The sequence below is a fragment of the Cervus canadensis genome, chromosome 2 (genome assembly GCF_019320065.1).
Source record: "Cervus canadensis isolate Bull #8, Minnesota chromosome 2, ASM1932006v1, whole genome shotgun sequence".
Taxonomy (NCBI): Eukaryota; Metazoa; Chordata; class Mammalia; order Artiodactyla; family Cervidae; genus Cervus; species Cervus canadensis.
This window is the reverse complement of record NC_057387.1, coordinates 95,241,468-95,262,465: the sequence shown is the minus strand read 5'-3', so window position 1 is coordinate 95,262,465 and position 20,998 is coordinate 95,241,468. Positions and strand designations below refer to the sequence as shown.

The 20,998-nt window shown below is 37.7% G+C and overlaps 1 protein-coding gene across 2 annotated transcripts in view; it reads right to left on the bottom strand.

Moving 5' to 3' along the window:
- Window positions 1-7,503: 7,503 nt before the first annotated feature.
- The window catches only part of LOC122437042 (intracisternal A particle-promoted polypeptide), a 33,718-nt gene continuing 20,223 nt past the window's right edge, over window positions 7,504-20,998 (bottom strand). For both annotated transcript variants that reach the window (XM_043461480.1, XM_043461481.1), the window contains exons 6-9: window positions 20,289-20,426; window positions 19,588-19,710; window positions 17,489-17,709; window positions 7,504-8,152 (exon numbers count right to left, since the gene is read on the bottom strand). In XM_043461480.1, coding sequence (XP_043317415.1) covers window positions 7,928-8,152; window positions 17,489-17,709; window positions 19,588-19,710; window positions 20,289-20,426 — 707 coding nt within the window. In that variant the 3' untranslated portion in view covers window positions 7,504-7,927. The remainder of the gene's footprint in view (window positions 8,153-17,488; window positions 17,710-19,587; window positions 19,711-20,288; window positions 20,427-20,998) is intronic.

Below are 20,998 nucleotides of genomic sequence, written 5' to 3'. Positions count from 1 at the left end.
TGCTAGAGCTTTACGGTCATGGAAAACATACACACATACACTCTCAGAGGAAAACTTCATGAGTGTCTGAAAATAAAAGGTGGCTCTAGTGTGGAGTTTTCATTGCAGTTGCCCCTGGAAACTGCATTTCCAAGCTCATTTTACCTGGCATAACCTAGTAATTTGAACTGAAAGGATTTGTGGCTTTAAAAGGCAGTAGGAAGCACTATCACAAGGGAAAGCTGTGTTCAAAGAAAAGCTGGACATATTTTCTGGTTTTATCAGGATATTTGGCAGAGTATAGACAGAACTTGATTTATGGACCTAACATTCCAGATTCCTATGTAATATTGTTCTTTATAGCATTGGACTTTACCTTCACCACCACAGACATCCACAACTGAGTGTTGTTTCGGCTTTGGCCCTGCTGCTTCATTCTTTGTGGAGCTATTAGCAGTTGCCTTCTGCTCTTGCCCAGTAGCATACTGGCATATTGGACACCTTCCTACCTGGGAGACTCATCTTCCAGTGTCATATCTTTTTGCCTTTTCATACTCTTCACAGGGTTATTAAACTACCAGACCCACCTTACCTGTCTCCTGAGAAACCTGTGAGTCAAGACGCAACAGTTAGAACTGGACATGGAACAACTGACTGGTTCAAAATTGGGAAAGGAGTATGACAAGGCCATATATTGTCACCCTGCTTATTTAACTTACATGCAGAGTATATCATGCAAATACTAGGCTAGATGAATCACATGCTGGAATCAAAGACTGCAAAGAGAAATATCATCAACCTAAGATATGCAGATGATGCCACTTTAATGGCAGAAAATGAAGAGGACATAAAGAGCCTCTAGATGAGGGTCAAAGAGGAGAGTGAAAAAGCTGCCTTGAAGCTTTCAACATTCAAAAAACTAAGATCATGGCATTCAGTCCTATAACTTAATGACAAAAAGGGAAAAAAGGAGCAGTGAAAGATTTTATTTTCTTGGGCTCCAGAATCAATGTGGATGGTTACTGCGGGCAAACCCAGGTCTCCTGCGTTGCAGGCGGATTCTTTACCAGCTGAGCTACAAGGGAAGCTCAGATGTGAGTTGGACCATAAAGAAGGCTGAACGCCAAAGAATTGATGCTTTTGAATTATGATGCTGGAGAAGGATCTTGAGAGTCCCTTGGACTATAAGGAGATCAAGCCATCAATAATAAAGGAAATCAATTTTGAATATTCATTGGAAGGACTGATGCTGACGCTCCAATACTTTGGTCACCTGATGCGAAGAGCAGACTCACTGGAGAAGACCCTGATGCTGGGAAAGATTGAAGGCTAAAAGAGAAGAGGCAGCAGAGGATGAGATAATTAGATGGCATCACCGACTCAATGGACATGAATTTGAGCAAACTCCAGGAGATGGTGGAGGACAGAGGAGCCTAGCTTGCTGCAGTCCATGGGGTTGCAAAGAGTTGGACACAAGTTAGCAACTGAACAACAACAAGTAGATACAACTTGTCTCCAAACATAACACCAACTGGTTAAAAAAAATACTTAAAAGAATGAAGTGACTAGTAAGATCCCCTGGAGAAGGGCATGACAACCCACTCCAGTATTCTTGCCTGGAAAAGCCCACAGACAGAGGAACCTGGCTGGTTACAGTTCACTGGGTCACAGAGAATCAGACACTACTGACATGACTTAGCATGCACACATGTACAAGCTAGGAAAAGTCAATCTGGAGTCATTTTTATAATGTTCTATCTAGTTTTGCAAGTCAACTCATACAGAAGCTTTTTAAAACAGCAAAAACAATACCTTGGATTCTAACTTGAAAACCTAGTCTTTTCAGATGCTTAGTTGCATAAAAAGAAAAAAACATTTAAAGTGTAAATATAAATTAGGAAAGGGATATGATATATATAACCTTTGTATCTCTCTCTCTATTAGTCACTCAGTCGTGTCCGACTCTTTGCGACCCCAGGGACTGTATGGACTGAAGCCTGCCAGGCTCTGTCCATGGGATTCCCTAGGCAAGAATACTGGAGTGGGTTGCCTACCTTTGTATAAATATTCAAATATTAGGTAAGAAATTTCATAAGTAAATTATATACATATAATTCCCACTTCAGTGATTCTGTAGAAAGATTATAATCTAGAGTAGTAACTTGTTTGGAGCCCAGAAAAACAAAGTCAGCCACTGTTTCCCCATCTATTTGCCATGAAGTGATGGGACCTAACTCGACCAACACCTTGATTTCAGATTTCGGGCATCCAAAAATGAGACAATAAATTTCTGCAGTACTTTGTTAAATGAAACAGTCCTAGCAAACACATATAATACTATGGAGCTAGAGCTTGTTCTGATCATTAGGAAGCTTACCAGTTAAAGCCTGTGGTTAAAATCACCAAACGATCCTCCTTTATTAATGTAGAGAAAAGTTTACGACAGCCTGATACTGAAGGAAAGAAAGCTCATACTCTTCAGAAGATCCTTTTCAGATTCTACTCAGATTGTTTCACTGAGGAAAATTACTTCTTTGCTTCTAAATTGCATAAGTACTACACAGACTTAGAACTTTTCTCTGATCTCAGTCTCATAATACGGGCAAGTCAGATGTTCAAGCTAACTGACCCCTTATTTTTTTTTTGGCCGCACCATAACTGCATGCAGATCTTAGCTCGCAGACCAGGGATCAAACCCATGACCCTGCAGTGGAAGTGTGGAATCCTAACCACTGGACCACGAGGGATTTCTCTACAGTGTATATGATTTTTAAGTACACTGGACAGAATATTTAGAAGTGTATTGAATTGTTAAATATTTTGGGGGAAGACCATGTTAATCAGTTCAGTCGCTCAGTCGTGTCCAACTCTTTGAGACCCCATGAACTGCAGCACACCAGGCCTCCCTGTACATCACCAACTCCCGGACTCCACCCAAACCCATGTCCACTGAGTCGGTGATGCCATCCAACCGTCTCATCCTCTGTCGTCCCCTTCTCCTGCCTTCAATCTTTCCCAGCATCAGGGTCTTTTCAAATGAAGCAGCTCTTCCCATCAGGTGGCCAAAGTATTGGAGTTTCAGCTTCAACATCAGTCCTTCCAATGAATACCCAGGACTGATCTCCTTTAGGATGGACTGCTTGGATCTCCTTGCAGTCCAAGGGACTCTCAAGAGTCTTCTCCAACACCACAGTTCAAAAGCATCAATTCTTCAGTGCTCAGCTTTCTTTATAGTCCAACTCTCACATCCATACATGACTACTGGAAAAACCATAGCCTTGACTAGATGGACCTTTGTTGACAAAGTAATGTCTCTGCTTTTTAATATGCTGTCTAGGTTGGTCATAACTTTCCTTCCAACAAGTAAGCGTCTTTTGGCTGCAATCACCATCTGCAGTGATTTTGGAGACCAGAAAAATAAAGTCTGACACTGTTTCCACTGTCTCCTCATCTATTTCCCATGACGTGATGGGACCAGATACCATGATCTTAGTTTTCTGAATGTTGAGCTTTAAGCCAACTTTTTCACTCTCCTCTTTCACTTTCATCAAGAGGCCCTTTAGTTCTTCTTCACTTTCTGCCATAAGGGCAGTGTCATCTGCATATCTAAAGGATATTGATATTTCTCCCGGCAATCTTGATTCCAGCTTGTGCTTCCTCCAGCCCAGCGTTTCTCATGATGTACTCTGCATATAAGTTAAATAAGCAGTTTAAGCAGAGTGACAATATACAGCCTTGACATACTCCTTTTCCTATTTGGAACCGGTCTGTTGTTCCATGTCCAGTTCTAACTGTTGCTTCCTGACTTGCATACAGGTTTCTCAAGAGGCAGGTCAGGTGGTCTGGTATTCCCATCTCTTTCAGAATTTTCCACAGTTTGTTGTGATCCACACAGTCAAAGGCTTTGGCATAGTCAATAAAGCAGAAATAGATGTTTTTCTGGAACTCTCTTGCTTTTTCAATGATCCAGGGGATGTTGGCAATTTGATCTGTGGTTCCTCTGGCTTTTCTACAATCAGCTTGAACATCAGGAAGTTCATGGTTCACGTATTGCTGAAGCCTGGCTTGGAGAATTTTGAGCATTACTTTACTAGTGTGTGAGATGAGTGCAATTGTGCAGTAGTTTGAGCATTCTTTGGCATTGCCTTTCTTTGACCTTTTCCAGTCCTGTGGCCACTGCTGAGTTTTCCAAATTCGCTGACATATTCAGTGCAGCACTTTCACAGCATCATCTTTTAGGATTTGAAATAGCTCAACTGGAATTCCATCACCTCCTCTAGCTTTGTTCGTAGTTATGCTTTGTAAGGCCCACTTGACTTCACATTCCAGGATGTCTGGCTCTAGGTGAGTGATCACACCATCGTGATTATCTGAGTCATGAAGATCTTTTTTGTACAGTTCTGTGTATTCTTGCCACCTCTTCTTAATATCTTCTGCTTCTGTTAGGTCCATACCATTTCTGTCCTTTATTGAGCCCATATGAAATGTTCCCTGGTATCTCTAATTTTCTAGAAGAAATCTCTAGTCTTTCTGGTTCTATTGTTTTCCTCTGTTTCTTTGCAGTGATTGCTGAGGAAGGCTTTGTTATCTCTCCTCGCTATTTCTTTGGAACTCTGCATTCAGATGCTTGTATCTTTCCTATTCTCCTTTGCTTTTCTCTTCTCTTCTTTTCACAGCTATTTATAAGGCCCCCTCAGACAGCCATTTTGCCTTTTTACATTTCTTTCTCTTGGGGATGGTCTTGGTCCCTGTCTCCTGTACAATGTCATGAACCTCCGTCCATAGTTCATCAGGCACTCTGTCTATCAGATCTAGTCCCTTAAATCTATTTCTCACTTCCACTGTATAGTCATAAAGGATTTGATTTAGGTTATACCTGAATGGTCTGGTGGTTGACTGAAACCACTAGACCACTAGACTGAAACCACAATCACAGACAACTAGCCAATCTGATCACATGGACCACAGTCTTGTCTAACTCAGTGAAACTAAGCCATGCAGTGTGGGGCCACCCAAGATGGACTGGTCATGGTGGAGAGGTCTGACAGAATGTGGTCCACTGGAGAAGGGAATGGCAAACCACTTCAGTATTCTTGCCTTGAGAACCCCATGAACAGTATGAAAAGGCAAAAAGATAGGACACTGAAAGATGAACTCCCCAGGTCGGTAGGTACCCAATATGCTACTGGAGATCAGTGGAGAAAAAACTCCAGAAAGAATGAAGGGATGGAGCCAAATCAAAAACAACACCCAGTTGTGGATGTGACTGGTGGTAAAGCGAGGTCCAATGCTGTAAAGAGCAATGTTGCATAGGAACCTGGAATGTTAGGTACATGAATCAAGGCAAATTGGAAATGGGCAAACAGGAGATGGCAAGAGTGAACGTCGACATTCTAGGAATCAGCGAACTAAAATGGACTGGAATGGGTGAATTTAACTCACATGACCATTATATCTACTACTGTGGGCAGGAATCCCTTAGAAGAAATGGAGTAGTCATTATAGTCAACAAAAGAGTCAGAAATGCAGTACTTGGATGCAATCTCAAAAACGAAAGAATGATCTCTGTTCATTTCCAAGGCAAGCCATTCAATATCATGGTAATCCAAGTCTATGCCCCGACCAGTAATGCTGAAGAAGCTGAAGTTGAATGGTTCTATGAAGACCTACAAGACCTTTTAGAATTAACACCCCAAAAAGATGTCCTTTTCATTATAGGGGACTGGAATGCAAAAGTAGGAAGTCAAGAAACACCTGGAGTAACTGGCAAATTTGGCCTTGGAGTACAGAATGAAGCAGGGCAAAGGCTAATAGAATTTTGCCAAGAGAATGCACTGATCATAGCAAACACCCTCTTCCAACAACACAAGAGAAGACTCTACACATGGACATCACCAGAAGGTCAATACTGAAATCAGATTGATTGATTATATTCTTTGCAGCCAAAGATGGAGAAACTCTATGCAGTCAGCATAAACAAGACCAGGAGCTGACTGGAGTTCAGATCATGAACTCCTTATTGCCAAATTCAGACTTATCATGTTAATAGTTGTTCAGAAAACAGTTAAATGTAAAAGTAAATGTGCAAATCCCTAAAGCTGAAACAATAAAATTCATGGGCAATCCTTGTAATCCAAGAATGCTGGTAATAAACTAAGTTGATGAGTAATACAAGGAAAAGCAAAAAACAAAAAATTCAAGACACTTTATTAGTACATTCTTTTAAAACAATCTGTCATTTCCTAGGAAATAAGCATATTTACAATGACTCATTTTCAGGCATCGTCTGGATCTATTTAAGCCCAAACACTGATTGTCTTGACTACATTTCCATCATAGCAGTACAAAATGCCTCCCTTCAAACTGCCATTTTAGGCTGGCACCAGGCAGTAATGAAAATTAAATGATAGGAAAATTTGTAAATCTCTTGAATACATTCTCAACTAGAAATATTAAAGGCACATGAGTTACAGCTTAATTTATACATTATCTTGATACTTCATTCCTTGACATTTTACACATCCCAGTCAGCCATCTGTGACCCTTCAGACTTTCAGGATACCCAAAAGAATGGAAAACAGAGCTTTCTGTCTGCACTACATAATCTTTTCTTAAAATATGCATATGGTTAAGTTGTGAAGGAAAGTATCCTTGTGGATCAATCCAAATATTTCGGACCTGAGTCTTTAATGCTTATCAAAGGTTTTCTATCTAAATAAGCCACTGATGCCTATAATATACTAAAGGACTTTCATAAAGAAAAAGGGAAATCAGGGATATAGAAATCAAATCCTGGAACAGCTAAGTAAACCTAAATGTATAAGACCTTTAATGTATATGGCTCCAACTGACTAGTAGAAATAAAAGTGATGATCATATACACAAAATCTTTGTCTCAGAAATAGAGAACACTTCTTTAGAATGCTTCTTCGAGAAAGTAAGTTTTGAGAAGCAGTTTTGGATCAGAAACTTTTCCATTTATGAGTTAGTGTATATAAAAAGTTGTACAGGAAAAAAAAAAAAAAGTTGTGCAGGGACCTATAATTCCATCTTCTCCAAGCCAGGCAGCGGCTTTGTACTAAGTTCATACTTAGGCTTGCCCAAGTATGAGTAAGCTTCATAAAGCTTGGTAATCTAATAAATTCCCTCTTCCCAAAGCTAAACATATTTTTGGAAAAAGGTGCATATAACCAGCTGGCTTCCATCACCCATACATCATCTTATTGTAATAAAGGACTGTCACTAAGAACCTCCTATTAATTTCTCACTTGCATTCCAGCATCAAAACAAAAGCATAAGTGAACAAGAGCTTTTTTTATGCTGTTATCAACGGGCAAAAATTTATATAAATAGCTAGATATTTCCAACATGTCCCTCCCAGTACACCTGCTGCCAATAAAAAGTTTGGGGTTAGTGAAAACTAGGAATAAAACAGAAGTCGGAAGTTGTCTCATTGGCTTTTCTCTATAAGTTAAACTATGGCCATGGAAAATTGTGCTTTTAGCTGAATCATGAATGTATAGATATATATTTTTTTTTTTTAATTTTTTTTTTAGATATCTTTAAACTGTCTCATTTGATATTCTTACATCACACAATGGTCATGTTATAGCTTAAACTGAACTGGAGAAGCCGCTAAAGGAACTATTTGCCAAGAAGCTTCTGGAAAATTCTTTTTACAAATAGGACTCTACTCCTAACTGGACAATTCTAGAGCATAAACAGCATCTCTTGGTCAGCTTGGCAAATTTTGAGAACTCTTTATTAATTTAGGATATATTTCACTATCACTTTTCACTCAAATTCTTTTAAAAAAAATTCTTTAGTCATTTTTCTACCAAATTCACAGAAAACAGAAAGGGTCCTATAACCAAATACGAGTGTGATTTGCAAAAGGTGAGATCCTGCATTTTCAAAATGTTTCTTTTGCTGTCTTAATGCTTCTATTTCATAGTACAGCAACACCTCCTTCACAACGACTGGTAATCATGTTGCCAATTTCTGTCCATGTATCTGAATGAGGGTTATAAACTTCAACTGAGTCCAAGGTACCTGGAGCCAAGAAATCATGGCTGGAAGATCGACCTCCAGAAACATACAGAAGCCCGTTGACTGCCACAACACACATGCCTGCTCTAGGCACCTTCATTGAGGCAACTTCAACCCACTTTTCCTGGATAAAAGAAAAAAGAAGTTTGCAGTGTTATAACATGGTAACACAGAAAAGTGCCGAGAAATCAGATATTCTGGTTCTTTGTACATGTTTAAATTTCAAACTTACAACCTATTCTAGTCATGTAAGTATACAGAATATTTTAAATTGAAATTTTTAGTAGGTGTAGACAAAGTAGTAAATTTAGAGGAAAAAAATGAAAAATATATGTGATTAATTATAAATTATGATCACCAGGAGATAATCTAGAAATTCTATACAGGCAAGAATTCAGAGAAACTAGTTCTATGAAATACAAGTAGGTAATTCAAATATACACCACACAAACCCACAAAGTTCAAAGGAGAAGAAAGCTTATAAAAGGGCTTTTTTGCATCTTTAATATAATAGGCCTCATAAATCTCCAAGAGAATAAGAAACAACACTGGCCAAATTTATTTTAACATGGAATCTTTTTTTTTCAAGGACATCTAGTACAGTTAGTGAAATGTAAAACATATTTTCAGAAAGATCATATAGATCAGGGATTGGAAACTAGGGCCTACAAACTAAGAATGATCTTTCCATACTAAAAGGTTATTAAAAAATACATATATGCCAAAAGAAGAGGTTGCATGTAGCCCCCAAGGCCTAAAACATTTACTATCCAGTCTTTTAACAGAAAGTTTGCTAACTCTTGGCATACATTATTCATTGAAGAAATTTCAGTAAGCTGCTATAGACAAAGTCCAACTCCAGGGAAAATGTCTATACCCAGCAAACAGGAAAGCTAAAAAAAGGTCCCGAGAAATAATCAAGAGAGAAAAGAAAATGTTTCCAGATTAAAAAATAATAATAATTCAAAAATAAACCATATGATGAGCAAAATTTATAAAATCATAAAAAATGAAGAGAAATTATTCATCAGTGCTAGAGAGTGAACTTCTTGAGGCAACTTGATGAATCGGACACAAATGAGTGACTGAAAAACAACAAATTGATATTTCACAAAATATGTTCCCCAAAACACTTTTTCCCCCAAGATGTTTCACAAACAAAAGTAAGGGCTGTGTGGTCACTTAAATGTCAGAAATTTAGCATAAAGATTCATGAAATACCTTATTTTAATAAATTGTGTAAAGAAGTAAAGAAATTATTTAACTTGATTTAATCCAACTTTCCCTAAGTATAGTTGACCAGGGAAACTTATGCTACCTACTTCCTATTATCAATGCAGGGATTTCCCTGGTGGTCCAGTGGTTAAGACTGTGCATCCACTGCAGGGGGCACAGGTTTGAACCCTCGTGGAGGAACTAAGGATCCTGTATGCCAGGTGGCAGTGGCAAAAAAAAAAAAAAAAAAGCAAAAAATAGCATTCCACAGAAATTAACTTGGAAAAAATTTTTCTAACCTATAAGTCTATAACATAACATACTTTGTGCTCACATTATTCCAGCACTTAACAAATTGTAATGCAATTGTTTGTCTATTTATTTCTTTATATTTCCCACTAGAATGTTGGTTTCTTGAGAGCTGGGCTGTTATATATTTAGGTTGCCATTGCTTCCCCAGGTCTTTACATATTTGTGAATGAATAAATGGACTAAAGAACAAATGCATGATAGAACAGTGATTCACATCCTACTCTTAGCTACTTTCTCTTCTTTTCCCTTTGTAGCATAATTAAATCAAGCAAGTAACTGAGGGCATGAGAGAATATTGGGGTGCTCATATAGTCAGTAATAGGATAGGTAATATACAGAGGTGTAAATGGAGAAGACAGCTGGTACAGTAGAGAGACTTGTTTCACTGAACAGATAAGTAAATATATCGAGAATAACAGGAGCCAAGTTTTAACTGATGTAATTATGATGTGATATGTGTGTATGCTCAGTCATGTCCAACTCTGCAACCCCATGGACTGTAGCCCACCAGGCTCTTCTGTCCATGGAATTTCCCAGGCAAGAATACTGGAGTATGTTGCTGTTTCCTTCTCCAGGGGATCTTCCCGACCCAGGGATCAAGCCCATGTCTCTTGCATCTCCTGCACTGGCAGGCAGATTCTTTACCACTGCACCCCCTGGGAGCCCTTTTAACTAATAGAAAAGGTATTTACAATCATGGAAAGGGGGAAGGCCCCTTTCTTTCATGGAAAGAATCTGAGGTATACTGAAGTTGGTGCCAACATTATGAACTCATGGTTTTATAACATATATGCAAAGACATGGAAATACCTATACATGAGTATTTGTGTGAATACATATACACATACACACATATACATTTACTGTTTATGTTTAGCTGTTTACTGAGAATGCCTAAAAGCAGCAATACTCCAGTAGCAGTGAATAATCTGAGAGCTAATCTTGGTTTCCAAATACTGTTCTTCACTAAGAGAAACTATAGGTTCTTGGAGAAATGACTGATTCCAGGATCAGAGAAGTATAATCTTTCTTATACTTGAAATATTTCAGTATGCCAGATAGTAAAGAAATGCTCAAAAGGACAGAATCAGAAGGGACCTCTACTTTCAGTCATGATAGAGTAACTGTTACCAAACGTGCCCTCCTACCATAAAGAATTAGAAAACTTGACAGACTATACTAAATAAAGTCCTCAGATGATGGATAATAGGCAATGAAAAACTGTGATTCAGAAAAAGGAAGAAACAAGGTGAGCTCCATAGCTGTCCAGGCTTTTTGCCTAGAGGGCTTTCTGGACAGTAGTACAGAGAAGGGAATCCCAAGCAGAGCATGACAGTCAGCTGATTTATGAGACAGAAATCAGAGTTTAGAGAGGCTGATGCAGTTGAGATTTGTAAGGAAGAGTGCCAGAGGACAGAGGTTCCCTTGAGTATTCCTGGCTGAATACTCCTAATCTTTGCATACATAAAATGAGACCCTATGAAAGAAAAGAAAATAAAACAACAAAAAAGTAAAAATAAAAAATTTTCAAAAGAGAAGAAATCAAAGGGGAAAGAAAATTTAAAAATGAGACTCCATAAGAATAATCAAAGAACAACAAATGGGAAGATGTGACATAATGAGACATATATTTGGTCTCTGACCGCAGTTCTTAACACAGAGCTCCTAAGTCCCTTGGAATTTCCTTGGTGACAGGAATGCCTTCCTCCCTAAAAAGGCAACTATTGTAGGATCCTGTATAACATCAACAAAGGGGCCTCTTACCAGAAAGATCAAACCGAGATTAGAAGCTTGGAATTTAGTCCCATACATTGTCATCCAGGGAATAGAGAAGGACTGGAGGTTGAAACTGATCATGCCTATATGATGAAGCCTCCATAAAAATCCCTAAACTATGAGGTTTGGAGCACTTCTGGTTTGGTGACCATATCCACATGCCAGGTAAGTGATACCCCCAAATCCCACTGGGGCAGAAACCTGTAAGACCCTCCTGGATCTTGCCCTGCACTTCTTCATCTGGTTATTCATTTATATCCTTTATAATAATACACAGAATATAAAAATTCTATTCTATTCTATTGCTCTACACTTATAGTAATATAGAATATCCTTTATAATAAACTAGAAAACAGTTAAGTAAGGTGTTTCCCAGAGTTCTGTGAGCCATTATAGCAAATTATTGAACCTGAGGAAGGGATCATAGGAACCCTCAATTTGTAACCAAGTCAGTGGTTAATATGAGGACATACTACTTGAGACGGGTGTCTAAAGTGAGGGCAGTCTTGTGGTACTGAACCTGTAACCTGTGGGATAGTTAGTGTCAGAACTGAATTGACTTTAGGACGCCAGTTGGTGTCCACAGAGAATCAGAGAAGAATTTTGTACGGAAAACCCACATGTTTGGTGTAAAAATACAGAGAGCAAAGAAACAGTTTTCCTTTACAGGAACTCCTATAAGCTTAACAATTCTCAGAGCTCACACAAGGCTGGATGATATTCTAGCTTGACCAGACAACATGAAGAAAACTTTTGGACAGCTAGGACAAACAGGAGAGAGTCAAGAAGAGCCATGCTTCAGTGGTAAGGCTAAACTATTCCTAAAGGACCTAGACTTTCTAGACCTTCCCTACAAAGCTTTAAAACAAGATCAAAATATCAATCTGATTTGCAAATAACTGCCTATCAAAACTAAACACAACACTTCTTATGGGAATAAAACAAAATCCAAATACTCAACTATGTAACATTTACAATGTCCAACATTCAATCAGTTACTAGAAACCTGGAAAAGAAAAAAAAAAAAAAAAAAGAAAAGAAAAAAGAAAAAACAAAGTGACTGAAACCAGGAAGAAAAATTTCAACAGATACAGGTTCAAAAATGTCAAATTAATAGAATTAGCAGATAGGTACTTCAACACAGACATTATAAATACATTCAAGGATATAAAAGAAAACATGAAAATGACGAGAAGAGAAATGGAAGACACTTAAAAAAAATAACCAAAATATCTTCTAGAGCTAAAAAATGCAATACCTGAAATGAAAATTTTCCTAAATAGAATTAGACACTGCAAATTAAAAGTTTATACATTGTAGGAAATTAACAGACTTGAAGACACAGCAAGAAAACTATCAAAACTGAAGCACAGAGAACAAAATTTCAATTACACAGGATGAATAAGTTCTAGAAATCTAATGTATATACCATGGTGACTATAGTTAATAATAGTATACCGTATACTTCAAATTTACTAAAAAGGCATTGACCCCATGCCTCCTGCATTGGGAACATGGGGTCTTAACCACTGGACTACGAGGGAAGTCCCCAAGAAGGCAGATTTTTTTTTTTTAAGAAGGCAGATCTTAAGAGCTCCCATCACATACAGACACAAAAAAGGAAAAGCAATCTATGAGTTGATGGGTATGTTAATTACCTGGACTGTGGTAATCATTTCACAAGTATACATATAGGAAAACATCACATGATATACCATAAAAAATACACTGCAAAATAACCTCAAAAATCTGGAAAATGAAAACCAAGAAAAACAAACTGAAATACAGAGAGAAAAAGGATGGGAAAAATTAACAGGCCTCAGTGACCTATAGGACAATATCAAATGGTTTTATATGGACATTACTTAAATCCCAGAAAGAGAGCAGAAGAACATCTGAAGAAATAAGGCTGATTTCAATTTGAAGGAAGCTATAATTCTACAGATTCAAGAAGTTCAATGAATTTCAAGCAGGTTAAACACCAAAATCCCATAAGATATATCAAATTACTGGAAATCTATAAGAAAGAGAAAAAATCAAAAACTGTCAAAGAAAAAAGAGACATTACCTATACGGGAGAACAAGATTGACTACTGACTTCCCATCAGAAACAATGCAAGAACTAACACAGCACTGTAAATCAACTATACTCCAATAAAACTTTTTTAAAAAAGAAACCATGCAAGAAGATAAGTAAACAATATTAAATGATGAGGGTGAGGGGAAGAACAACCTACAATTCTATACTCAGCAAAATATCTCTCAAAAATGATGTTAGACAGTAAGACCCCTGGAGGAAGAAATGGCAAACTGCTCCAGTAGTCTTGCCTGGGAAATACCATGGACAGACAAGCCTGACGGGCTACAGTCCATGGGGTTGTAAATACTTAGACACGACTGAGCAACTGAGCAAATATTAATAGCTTCTGGAGCCCAGAACCACAACTTACTGAAGCCCCTGGCCCTAGAGCCCATGCTCCTAAACAAGAGAAACAACCTGAATGAGAAGCCCAGGCACTGCAACTGGAGAGCAACCTCCACTCGCTGTAATTGGAGGAAAGTCTGCAAAGCAACAAAACCCGATACAGCCAATAAATAAATAAATAACTTTAAAAAAATGGTGAAAAAATTTTGTAAAATGAAAGCTTATAGAATCACTGCCAGCAGACCAGCACAAGAATAAATACTAAAGGAAGTTCTTCAGGCTAAGAGAAAAGGCTCTAAGATAGAAACTTAATTCTATACAATGAACAGAACTAGAAATGATAGTTATGAATGCATAATTATTCTCATTAAAATTTATCTTAAATATAATTAACTGTTCAAATAAATATAACAACATACTGTGGGGTTTATTATATACATAGAAGTAAAATCAATACATCAATAGCACAAAGGATGGAAGAGGAAAATATAAGTATGTTTTTGTAAGTTTCTTACATTAAAAGTGAAGTGGCATGATATTATTTTAATGTAGATATAATACATTAAAATGCCTATTATATATAATGTAAACCCAAAAGCAACAATTAAGAAAAAGGTAAAAAAAAAAAAAAAGAAAAAAGTTGAAGATATAAAGTTAATTGGACTAAAGAGATAAAATGGAATACTAAAACAATCAACATAAAGACAGAAAAGAGAAAAAAAAAAAGGATGGATTGTACAAACAGAAAAACAGCAAAATAAGAGTCTAAAAATCAACCCACATATATAATTACATTATACATAAATAGTAAAAATTCTAAAGACCCTACTTAGAAGTCAGAGACTTTCAAATTGTACAGAAAAACAGACCACAGCTTTCTTACAAAGCATGCAGTTTTTAAAGAAACAGATTTAAAGTAGAAGGGAAAAAAAGATACACAATGCACATACTAATCAAAAGATAGCTTGGCTAAGAACAAAGCTAGTGGAGGTGATGGAATTCCAGTTGAGCTGTTTCAAACCCTGAAAGATGATGCTGTGAAAGTGCTGCACTCAATATGCCAGCGAATTTGGAAAACTCAGCAGTGGCCACAGGACTGGAAAAGGTCAGTTTTTATTCCAATCCCTAAGAAAGGCAATGCCAAAGAATGCTCAAACTACTGCACAATTGCACTCATCTCACACACTAGTAAAGTAATGCTCAAAATTCTCCAAGCCAGGCTTCAGCAATACCAGTGAAACCATGAAACTTCCTGATGTTCAAGCTGAGCTCGAAAAGCCAGAGGAACCACAGATCAAATTGCCAACATCCCCTGGATCATTGAAAAAGCAAGAGAGTTCCAGAAAAACATCTATTTCTGCTTTATTGACTATGCCAAAGCCTTTGACTGTGTGGATCACAACAAACTGTGGAAAATTCTGAAAGAGATGGGAATACCAGACCACCTGACCTGCCTCTTGAGAAACCTGTATGCAAGTCAGGAAGCAACAGTTTAGAACTGGACATGGAACAACAGACCGTTCAAATAGGGAAAAAGGAGTATGTCAAGGCTGTATATTGTCACTCTGCTAAACTGCTTATTTAACTTATATGCAGAGTACATCATGAGAAACGCTGGGCTGGAGGAAGCACAAGCTGGAATCAAGATTGCCGGGAGAAATATCAATATCCTTTAGATATGCAGATGACACTGCCCTTATGGCAGAAAGTGAAGAAGAACTAAAGGGCCTCTTGATGAAAGTGAAAGAGGAGAGTGAAAAAGTTGGCTTAAAGCTCAACATTCAGAAAACTAAGATCATGGTATCTGGTCCCATCACGTCATGGGAAATAGATGAGGAGACAGTGGAAACAGTGTCAGACTTTATTTCTGGTCTCCAAAATCACTGCAGATGGTGATTGCAGCCATGAAATTAAAAGACACTTACTTGTTGGAAGGAAAGTTATGACCAACCTAGACAGCATATTAAAAAGCAAAGACATTACTTTGTCAACAAAGGTCCATCTAGTCAAGGCTATGGTTTTTCCAGTAGTCATGTATGGATGTGAGAGTTGGACTATAAGAAAGCTGAGCACTGAAGAATTGATGCTTTTTGAACTGTGGTGTTGGAGAAGACTCCTTGAGAGTCCCTTGGACTGCAAGGAGATCCAAGCAGTCCATCCTAAAAGGAGATCAGTCTGGGTATTCATTGGAAAGGACTGATGTTGAAGCTGAAACTCCAATACTTTGGCCACCTGATGCGAAGAGCTGACTCATTTGAAGAGACCCTGATGCTGGGAAAGATTGAGGGCAGGAGGAGAAGGGGATGACAGAGGATGAGATGGTTGGATGGCATCACTGACTCGATGGACATGAGTTTGGGTAAACTCCGGGAGTTGGTGATAGACAGGGAGGCCTGGTGTGCTGCGATTCATGGGGTCACAAAGAGTCGGACACGACTAAGAGACTGAACTGACTGAACTGACATTAGTATCAAGACAAAGTAGACTTCAGAGGAAAGGATATAATCATAGAGAAAGAGAAACATTTCAAGGCTTATAAAAAGATCAATTCATCAAGAAAACATAATAATAAATGTATACATACTTAATAACAGGGATTAAAAATATGAGAAGCAAAATCTGACAGGAATAGAAAGAGAACAGATAAATCCATAATTACAGATAGAGATTAAAAGTCACTTGCTCCTTGGAAGAAAAGCTGTGACAAACTTAGTGTATTAAAAAGCAGAGACATCACTTTGCCAGCAAAGGTCCATCTAGTCAAAGCTGTTTTTTTCAGTAGTAGTATACAGATGTGTGCACTGGATCATAAAGAAGGCTGAGCACTGGAGTTGATGCTTTTGAACTGTGATGCTAGAGAAGACTCTTGGGGTCCCTTGGACAGCAGGAGATCAAACCAGTCAATCCTAAAGGAAATCAATCCTGGATATTAATTAGAAGGACTGATGTTGAAGCTGAAGCTCCAATATTTTGGCCACCTCATGTGAAGAGCTGACTCATTTGAAAAGACCCTGATGCTGGGAATTATTGAGGGCAGGAGGAGAAGGGGGCAACAGAGGATGAGATAGTTGGATGGCATCAGCAACTCAATGGATATGAGTTTGAGTAAACTCCAGGAAATGGTGAAAGATGGGGAAGCCTGGCATGCTACAGTCTGCTGCTGCTAAGTCCCTTCAGTCGTGTCCAACTCTGTGAGACCCCATAGATGGCAGCCCACCAAGCGCCCCCATCCCTGGGATTCTCCAGGCAAGAACACTGGAGTGGGTTGCCATTTCATTCTCCAATGTGTGAAAGTGAAAAGTGAAAGTGAAGTCGTTCAGTCATGTCCGAATCGTAGCGACCCCATGGACTGCAGCCCACCAGGCTTCTCCATCCACGGGATTTTCCAGGCGAGAGTACTGGAGTGGGGTACCATTGCCTTCTCCAGTCTAATGGGGTCCCAAAAAGTCAGCCATGATTTAGCAACTGAACAACAACACAGATCTTGTGCTAAGTCACTGAGTCATGTTCAACACTTTGTGACCCTAGCCTCCTCTGTCCATGAGACTCTCCAGGCAAGAATACTGGAGTGAGTTGCCATTTCCTTCTCCAAAGATTCTTCCTAACCCAGGGATCGAACCCAGGTCTCCCCCATTGCAGGTGGATTCTTTACCATCTGAGCCACAAAGGAAGCCCACAGATCTTACAGACATGAATAACAGGATACCAAACAACTGAAATCATCCAACCTACCTCTTCAAAGGAATATTTTTCTACAGTGTGAAGAGCATCCTGTGTCTCATTCCACCCTCCAACAGCGTAGATGCAATCATTGAGTGCAGCAACCCCAAGATATGCTCTTCTAGTTCCCATTGGAGGAAGTGGAGACCATCGCTTGGAAAGTGGATCATAAACTTCAAAAGAACGAAGCTCTATGCCTTCATTGCTGATGCCCCCAACCACATAAATTAAACCTGAAAATGGAGTGTTTTTGCTCAGATGCTATAGAAAATAGGACACAAATAATTATAAAATGTGATAATTGTGATTTAAGTTTGTTATCTGATACTTTACTTAATGCAGGGCTTCAAGAGAGAATTGACTTCTGGGTAGTTTATCACAGCTCTCATTTAAGCATGTTACAAAGAATTAGCAGTACGAATTAAAAGTGGCACTGAATTTTCAAAGAACTTAATGATGCTATAACAAAACAATCTGTCAGACAAGGATTTCCAATCTTATTGTTCACTTAATAATCTCAAGTTCCACATCCACTGCTATCGTGTATAAGTAAAAAAGGAAGAGGAGAGGGATTTTTGCCCTCTTAAAAACGGTCATACACTTAAACTGGGAATGACATAACCCTGCTTGGTGACAACCTAATTTTTGCTCAAATGAACATAAAATAGAGAATTAAATTTAAATTAGAATACTTCATGGCTAGATTAAGGTATTAGATACAGTACAGCAGACTGTAATTCAGAGTTTCTTATTAAATTTGATTTGCAACTAAAGATTCTGACAATCAACAATTACTTTTTGAGTGCTTACTATTGTTCCTAGAGTTCTAAAGTTGTAAGTTTTACAGAATGGCATTTTAGGAAACAAGCTAAATGTTAGTAAACTTGGGTTCAAGCTCCAACTTTACTAGAAACCAACTATGAAAAAAGACAACTCAGCCTCCTGATTTTCAGCTTCCTCAAATAAAAATAAAGGGGTTGAAATAGATAATATTCAAGATGCCTCTCCAGCTCTATGATTTCAGATGAGAAAATAAAAATAAATATAAAACAACTAGAGAACACTATAATATTAAACAATAGAACATAGTCTACACCATGTAATTTGAGCATTTAGATGCCAGCAGAAATCTGAGAAGGTACTCAGGAGGCAGAAAGAACTTAAGATAGGAATGGAGCACCTGAGTTGTCACATAACAATGGCAGACTGCTTCCTACTCTACAGCTACATATAAATGTGTTCCCCAACTCTGAACAGAGAATCAGGTTTTATTTGAGAGTGCTTATTAATTACCTATCAGTGTATAGTAGACAATTAATAAATGTCTGTATACCATTTTAATATGTAGTACATTTTTCAAATCTGTGATAGCACTGTGTGTATACTGAATTACAATGTAGCCTATTTAAAAAAACACTGAAGAAGGCTATGAAGCCTATAAAGATTGTTTTTGATAATCTCTCCCTGCTTAGAAATACTTGAAGGTAAAAGTGTTAGTTGCTCAGTCGTGTCCAACTCTTTGCAGCCCCATGCCAGGCTCCTCTGTCCATGGAATGCTCCAGGCAAGGATACTGGAGTGGGTTGCCATGCCCTTTTCCAGGGGATCTTCCTGACCCAGGGATTGAACCTGGGTCTCCTGCACTGCCCGGCAGATTCTTTACCAATTGAGCCATCAGGGAAGCCCTAAGGCCTACAAGGGAGAGAAAATGACAATAATGGATAACAGTTCAAATGCTTATTTTGCTAATTAGGTATCTTTGCCCATCTGGAATTTTTAATTTTAGCTTTATTTTGGAAAAAAAGATTTTATTTTGGTAATACAGAAATAAAGATATAAGAGGTTTAAAAATATAAGAGATTAGAAGCAGAACCTCCACATTGTTAGTGTCAATTATTCAGAACTAACAGGCAAGAGTTTCAGCAAGCTCCAGGAGTTGGTGATGGACAAGGAAGCCTGGTGTGCTACAGTCCATGGGGTTGCAAACAGTCGGACACAACTGAGCACCTGAACTGAACAGGCATAAAATACACTTTTGTGAAAATAAAGCCTCAAGCTCAAACAGTTGTTTAAGAAATACATTTTCAGGAAAAAGATTTTATAAAGCAATTACCTTGCATTTCACAACACCCAAAGTAGTACCGTGACACAGCCATGTTGCCAACTACTTCCCATTTGTTTTCATCTGGATCAAATCGTTCAACAGTGTTCCCTATCTCAGCTCCAATCCAACCACCTGAAACCAAATAAAAAATCTTATTTTATTCTGGAAATAATAAGGTGAAATAATAATAAGGTGAAAAACATCTTAGAAAACATCTAATCTGACAACTTTATATTATGGATGATTATCATATGCACCAGAGAGGTTATTTGTCCAAGATTACAAGAAAAGGTAGAATTTTATTGTAAGTAGAACTTGGACCTTTCAACACTCTGCCTGGGTTTCACAAGAGATTTTAACAAACAAAACAACCCCTCAAACTTCAATCTATTGCATAGGAAATACAATATTTTGCAAAACTATTTTTTAAAATAATATCTGCATATTCAGAACGGTCATCCTAATCATGACATTTAACAAATCAACTAAAATGCTTCTCCAGACATCTCATCTGTATTTTATCCCCATCTCCTTCTAAGAGTTCCGTACTTGACAGTATTTCCCAAGTAGTATAATTTTGAGAATAAGAACTTTTAAAACTGAAGAGACACAAGTTTCTTATGGGAAGGAAGGAAAATTTCTAAAGTAAGCAGAATTTGATTAAGAATTTAAATAATATTAGATATCTTTAAATTGGAGAGAATAATTACCCAAAGCATAGATAGCCCCATAACATACACACACTCCCAAGCCACAGCGTGGGTGATTCATTGAAGCTACAGTCGTCCACTGTTTAGTAACTGGATCATAACATTCAGTACAGTCAAAAATCATTGAATCCTTTTCACCTGAGTCAAATAAAAGACACATATGAGAAGAATTAATAATGTTAATAGCCTAAAACCACAGTACAATATTCAATGGCATTCTGTGTTGTCAGAATTCAAAAATTATGTCTGATTTTATATTCTTCATTAAAATTTATTTGCCCACCATGTGTTATTTTTTAATCATAGCACTGTCATTTATTAATGCCCACTTAATTAAGCAAAGTTGACTATTACCTGTTTCTAATTCTACCACCCGAACAATCCATGTAATTTTTGGGGATAAAGTTTGCATTTTGAAACTTCTATATTTTCATAGTTTAGATAGCAGACTCTGCTACAACTTGAGTTTTAATGCAATGCTTATCTAACAACAAACAGAAAATGAAAAAAAAATTTAAATAGCACTTAAAAATAGAATTTTAAAATATAACATACTGAGAAGTTAATGCAATCAAAGATTGTATTTGGCTTGGCCTGAAAGTTTGTTCAGCTTTTTCTGTAAGATGTTATGGAAAAATCCAAATGAACTTTTGGCCAACCCAATATAAGACCTTTATGGATATAATTTATAAATTTTATTTAGGTAAATT